Source organism: Vanessa tameamea, chromosome 17 (genome assembly GCF_037043105.1).
Source record: "Vanessa tameamea isolate UH-Manoa-2023 chromosome 17, ilVanTame1 primary haplotype, whole genome shotgun sequence".
NCBI classification, from domain to species: Eukaryota; Metazoa; Arthropoda; class Insecta; order Lepidoptera; family Nymphalidae; genus Vanessa; species Vanessa tameamea.
In genome coordinates, this window is record NC_087325.1 from 5,865,613 (window position 1) to 5,872,342 (window position 6,730).

The 6,730-nt window shown below is 30.8% G+C and overlaps 1 protein-coding gene and 1 long non-coding RNA gene across 2 annotated transcripts; one reads left to right on the forward strand and one right to left on the reverse strand.

Moving 5' to 3' along the window:
* Window positions 1–207: 207 nt before the first annotated feature.
* Window positions 208–2,791, reverse strand: LOC113400336 (enoyl-[acyl-carrier-protein] reductase, mitochondrial). Its single transcript, XM_026639868.2, has 3 exons — window positions 2,322–2,791; window positions 1,295–2,122; window positions 208–1,091 (listed from the first exon to the last, which is right to left on the reverse strand). Exons 1-3 carry the CDS (start codon window positions 2,566–2,568, stop codon window positions 244–246), a joined length of 1,923 nt encoding a protein of 640 aa, XP_026495653.2. The 5' UTR covers window positions 2,569–2,791; the 3' UTR covers window positions 208–243.
* Window positions 462–1,200, forward strand: LOC135193737 (uncharacterized). Its single transcript, XR_010309406.1, has 2 exons — window positions 462–602; window positions 844–1,200. It is a non-coding gene; the product is annotated as an uncharacterized LOC135193737 (long non-coding RNA).
* Window positions 2,792–6,730: the final 3,939 nt, after the last annotated feature.

Consider the following 6,730-nt stretch of genomic DNA (forward strand, 5'->3'; position numbering starts at 1 on the left):
CTAAATAGTCCTTATTATTATTTATTTTTATGCGTAAACATAATTTTGTTTATTAGTTTCTAAAAAAATTCAGGACAATTTTACTGGAAGAAAATAATACTTATTAAGAAATAGACATTCAACATTTTAATAATTTAATTTGAATAAATAATTTATGAAATTATTTAATTCACAAAAAAAACATATAATTTTAAATTTATTTGCATATGTTCCTTTTATAAATAAACAATCTTGCTGTTTTAGTTATGTTAATGTGAAATCAAATACGTAACTGTTAGTGGAAAATGCTTCACAATTAACAGTATTTTTAAAAGCATGAACATAATTTTTAAGTTCCAATGGTTGATAAGAAGGTGCTTTAAATTTTCCAATTACTATTAGTTTAATAATATTATTCATCATTACATCTTTTTCAATTACACCAGCATAAGCATCCCATTCAGAAAGATGAAATCTATTAAAGAACACGTCACTGCGTACAATGTGTTTCGCAATGGGTATAGCAAAAGCCGATCCATAGTATATTATGGTACCACTGTTCTCTAGAAGTCTTAACATAACATCCTCAAATCTACCTCCTAGGCAGTTCAAAGCTAGTACAGGTCTAGATAATGATGTATTAAATGTTGTGAGTTCTTCTGCCTCTTCAAGGGTGTGTACAGCTGTTGCACCAATACTCAAGAGATGTTCTTTTACAGATTGATAATTACAATGATTTGCAACAATATTGAAAGTATTAATGTCCCAAGCCTTACAAAGCTGTATTACACTCTGTCCACAGGCACTATTGGCAGCATTTTGTATGACAGTTTGACCGGGTTTAATCTTTTTAAAATCTTTTAGCATTCTATAAGCCATACATGGAGCGATAGTCAACATGGATGCTTCAGGAAGGGGGATGTTAGGGGATATAACATGGATGTCACGCTCATGATATATGCCATAATATTGCCAGGTTCCAAGACCTCTTGAAGTTAAAACTACACGCTCACCAGGATCAACAGTGCAAACTTTATTACCAATTTCAACAACTTCACCAACACCTTCATCACCAGGTACACAAGGTAAATGTGGCAGACATTGGTTTCTACCTGAAATGTAAAAAATTATGTAAACAAAGACACTATTAGTCATATATTATTCTTTTCCAAACTGAACTACAAATATGTGGAATAATATTAAATAAAACAGCTTATCTCCCTCTAGTAATTTTATTACAATAAATTACAATATATCACAAATAATTACACTTTAAATAAAATAATCTATGAACTAAAGTCTAAAATATATTTGCAGCCAGCAAAACCTTGTGTTGTCAGTGCATTCGCAAGAGCTTCTTTATATTCTTCAAATTTTACCATTTTATAAATTGGGCCTTTTAACTTTTTTTCACACATTAAACTTATAATATCTTTCATCATGATCTCTTTTTGATCAGCAGAGGCTTTTTCATTCCATGCTGTCATCCAAAATCCATGAAAAGAAATATTCTTAAAAATAAGTGCAGCATTTGGAATGCTGAATGGTTCCCTAGACATTGCACCATATGTAACCATTATACCAGATTTATCCAAATGCCTAGTTAATTCTAATGCACTTTTTCCACCTACACAATTTAACGCTAATGCTGGTCTATTTACTTTATTTTCCTTAAATATATTAGTATTACGTAATTCTTCTTCAGTAAGTACATATGTAGCTCCTAAACTCTCAAGGTATTTCTTCAATTCATTAATTTCAGGTCTATTTCTGACAATATTTATATTTTTCACTCCCCATGCTTTACAAATTTGTATAATATTTTGGCCACAAGCACTGTTAGCTCCGTTTTGTATTACAACAAGGCCATCACGGACAGGCTTGAAATCTGATAGCATTCTATAAGCAGTACAAGGATTAACTGTAAGTGTTGCAGCTTCAACTATTCCCAATTCCTTTGGAATTACTCGTAAAACATCTTTTTGAAAAACACCAATATTACGCCATGTACCCTTTGTTGGTTTAGTGATAATGACTCTATCTCCAGGACAAATATCTGATATTTCGTTACCAATATTTTCTACAACACCTACACCTTCATTTCCTGGTATGATAGGTAGATTAATCTTTACTGGATATTTTCCTAAAGCATAAAAACATTTTATCATATAAATATTTTAAGACGAAACAAGTTAACAACAATAACAATAAAAGCAAATAAAAAATACCTTATGTTAATCTTCATGTTGTAAATAAAATAAAAAAATAATTTTTAATTCACTTTAGAGTAGGTAAATGTTATATAGCTAACTATATGTTAGAACATAAGATAAATGTACTACCTTGAATGGTATTTATATCTGCCGGGTTGACTGGAGCGGCTAGCATTCGAACTAGAACTTCTTGACTTTTAAGTGGTGGCACTTCTACTTCTCTGAATTTAACTACCTGTATTGGATCACCAAATTCACAATAATACAAACTTTTTGACATTAGGTTTCGTGAAATGTTAAGAAAACTCGAGCTTTTTGTTACATTTATGGTTTTTACACCACATATAATTTTACGAGACAGTCGTAGAAAAGGCATTGTGCTGATTATTATTTAAGATAACTTATTAATTCACATTAATTTACAAATCATATAAGAAATAGTGCTTTGATATTATTATTCCTTGTTTTCTATCATAATACAATCACATCACACATCAATTCAATTCAATTCTTAGTTTAATGGCTTTTAGTTGTGCCGACAGGGCACAGATTATTTCGCCAATGTCACGTAGGATGGAGAAGACACGAATGAGATTGATCGGTATAGGTGAGATAACAAACTCAATTAAATTTTAAAGCCAAGTATAGTAGTAGTAATTTCCTTGTTAATCCCACATCACACATCAACGGAGCAGTTAGTTGACAGATGACAGGTCACAAGTTAAGTCAAAAACAATAAGTGATAGTTATGTACCAGCTGGGTGGATTTACAATATCGTCAAAAATCACGTTGAGGGCATAAACAAAATTATACTGCCAAAATATCTTTACTTTTTTATAATTACAGGCTTTATATATACTTGTTTTATACAGCACTTTAACCCAAACATCCTGAAAGTCAATAGCTGATTTTTAACAAAATTAATACATCCATCATAATCATCATCACCTGTCAAAAAATGCGACTCTTATTGTTTGCGGGCAAAAAAATTAGACAGATTTTAATTGACGATTTACATTTATCCATATTGTTCATCTATCTTTTAAAAAAAAGTTAATAATAATTTCTTCGTAAAATAAATAATCAATAAATAAATAAAAAATTAGCACCGAATTTCGTCAACACCGTCACGGAAATATCAAAGTGAAAGTCTATTCTTTTGCAATTCTGAGCAAGCTGTGAAAGGAGACGCACGTCCGCCGAAACGCGGTCAGACACCAAAAATTTTGAGTGAATGTCCAAAAAAGTTGTGTTTAGCCAAAGTTACGTCATTTCCGTCAAGCTTTTCATTCAAGGTAAGTACATAAAATAACTTTTCGGTAAATTTTATAAAAACTTAGTTATACGTGAAGATGCTAAAGAAAGTAGCGGTATTCTACTACTATTATTATTATTTTTCTAGAAAAATCGATGTAACGTCCTAATTGTCATCACCATACGCATCATTACCGTTTAAATGACTGTTTACTTTCAGATCACAAGTATGAGTAAAAGAAAAAGAAGCATAGGAGAAATTCAGTTAGCAAACCAGAATATAGCTATTGATAAACGTGCAAAATATGCCGCCATAAAGCAAGATCCTGAATTATACAAAATTATTAAAGAAAAGGTATAAATACAGAAAAGAGTCATTAGGTGAGTTCAAGCGAGCCGCAAAGAACTTACTCTACATACTACCGTTATTTATGCCTTTGATTTTCAAAGCAGTGATATAAAACCAACATCAGTCTGTACCGTAAGCGAATGTCTGAAACATGACGCTCCAGCAATATGGGCACATCTTTTACCTCTGATAAATGAAGCTATCAAAATTAATCCATTCCTCGATACACTGCATTTTCAATCAGACTCGCCTACATCTCAATACAGGAATAAGTACATGTTTTATATAGTAACTCAATTGTCCCAAGATTTCCCACAAATTATCAAAATAACGTGGAATTATAGAAGCTGGCCACGGAAAAGGAGCCACAGGTGGAGTGGGGGCTGTAATCAAGAGGATAGCTGATTTTCAAGTAAATCATGGCACAGACATTACTAGTATAGATAAATTTATGACTGTCTTGCAAGCACACACAAATGTAACAGCTATAGCTGTAAACGAAACTGACGTGCGGATAAAAGAACAGAAAATACCCAGTAAACTAAACCCTAGTACCCTTAAACACATTTAAGGGTACTCTGAAAGTACATCAGGTCCTGTGGGAACTTCACTGTGATAGTTTAACTTTGAGAACATCTAGGTGCTTCAAATGCACATGTGATCATACATATGTGATCACGGAAAACATTTAGGTTTTATAAAAATACAACATTCAGCCGCAATAACCATAAATCAGGACGAAGTCAAAGATCATGTCATTCTATTAGCAGCAACAAAGCGTCCAACTCTTTGTGATGTTACCAATTTACCAACTAATCACAAAGTACTTGTCGCGGGGCCTTCAAATAAGTATAAAAATACTCTCCAACAAATTAATGCAAATACAAAAAAAAAAAAATGTAGCTACATGTAGGTAGATTAATAAGTGTGAGAAGATTGTCAAATTATGAAAAAAAATCATCTAAGTAAGTGAGTAAAACTAAAAAATGTGATGATTACGTGATAATAATTAAGAGTAAAATTCCTGATTATGGAAAAGTAAAAAAATTTAGTACAATTTTACCTCTATAAGATTTATTGCCAAAAAAATTGATTTATTTGTTGTTGATTAATTATTAATAAATTTGATTTCCTTAAAATTTGTCGTTTTATTGTAAATTCATGTATAAAGTGTCATCACCATATATTCGAAATCATCACCATCCATGTATAAATCATCGCCATACCACAGCAGTCAACACCATCTCAGCCCTCTTTTTTTAAATGCTGATATCTTCCGATTTTCGCGTAAATATTTAGTCCAAACACATTTTATGAGAATTTTAGTTATCCTACGATTATTTTATCTAGTTTAATTAGCATTCCAACGTGATTTAACTTTATTGAATTTTTTGTTTAAGGATTTTTTTCTTGTGTAAATCCACCCAGCTACCAACAACCAACCAATCAATTATTGGCCTCTGACACTTAATGAGATGAAGATTACGAGCATCAATAAATATAATTAAGCTAGTAGGTATAGTATGTTACGATTTTGAAAATAATATTAATGCCATTGCTATAAACCGAATGTTTTATTTAAATACTCAAGATAAAACAATGTTATATAAAAAGTATTTTTAATATTAGGAGCTCAGATTCTTAAACAAGAGATAGATGGAACGCGTAGAACATTATAGGGAAGCAACAAAAGCGAACACAAAGTTATGTTATGTATCCAAATTCTGTTCTCAAAAATTAAAATAAGATGTTAAAGTATCATTCCATAGGCAAATGTAATATTTAGACATTTTTTTAATAATTTTAAATTTTTATTTTTAACCGATGACTTGGAAATTGGAATAGAAAACCAAAGAGAATATAACCACTACGTTTTACACAAAACCTCAACAAATATTGTTTGCTGTTAGATTGTATAATTTGTAATGTTTTTCCTCAGAAGTAGCCGAAAAATTATAAGAAAAATTAAATACATGTAAAATTTATATGGTTCGATAAGAACAGTCCTATATTAAACATATAATACTTAATTACTTACATAAATACTTATTTGAATTAAATTACTTATATTATATATGTAGTACAATTTGAATTTACATACGTATTAAAATTGTTTTGCTTTGATAAATAGTATATATGGATGTCTGAGAAATTTCAATCAGTTAAAAATATTGTTAAAAGTTTAAAAGTACAGTTAATAAGTCTTGTGGTACACAGTGTCTGTTTATCGAGCCAGCTTTAGCCAGAATTATAAGTCATATTTGCAAAAACTTTCATTTTGTCACAATGTTAATATTGCACCAATAAAACTGTTTTGATTTTAATATGAAGCTAAGAGCTTTAGATGACAAAGCAGAAAAAAGTTACTTTATTGAGTAAAGAAGAAACATTATAATAATCAAAAGATAATTATTAATAGATCTCGTAAAGGTATTGAGATATTTTTTCTTAAGAAAAAAGTGACAAAATCTTGCAGCAGTGGCAAACTATTAATTTCGTTGATTGGAAGCCGCTAAATGAAGAGCGTATAAGCTTTTGGGCTAAAGTAGTCGAGGAGTATAGTAAGAGAGTAGTAAGTCGATGGGAGTACGTAAATATTTTCCAGGGTTGAAGTGATTATGCTAAAGCCATCCTATCGTTACCACATTCTAACGCCGAATCAGAAAGATTAGCTCTATAAAATGGTAAAATATAAACTACAGATTATGGTGTCTGAAATAACTGTCAAATCCTTTCTTATCATCAGAAACCAACTCGCGATTCAAATCATGAACTGCTCGACATATGATATCCCAGACGAGGTTATTAGCCAAATTGGTAATGAAAGACCAAAGGTAATTGGAGAGGCGTCGACCTCTTCATCCTATGACGTAGCTATTAATCTCGGAGAAATCTTTCATAACTTATTATTAATAAATTTATCATCAGTAAGAT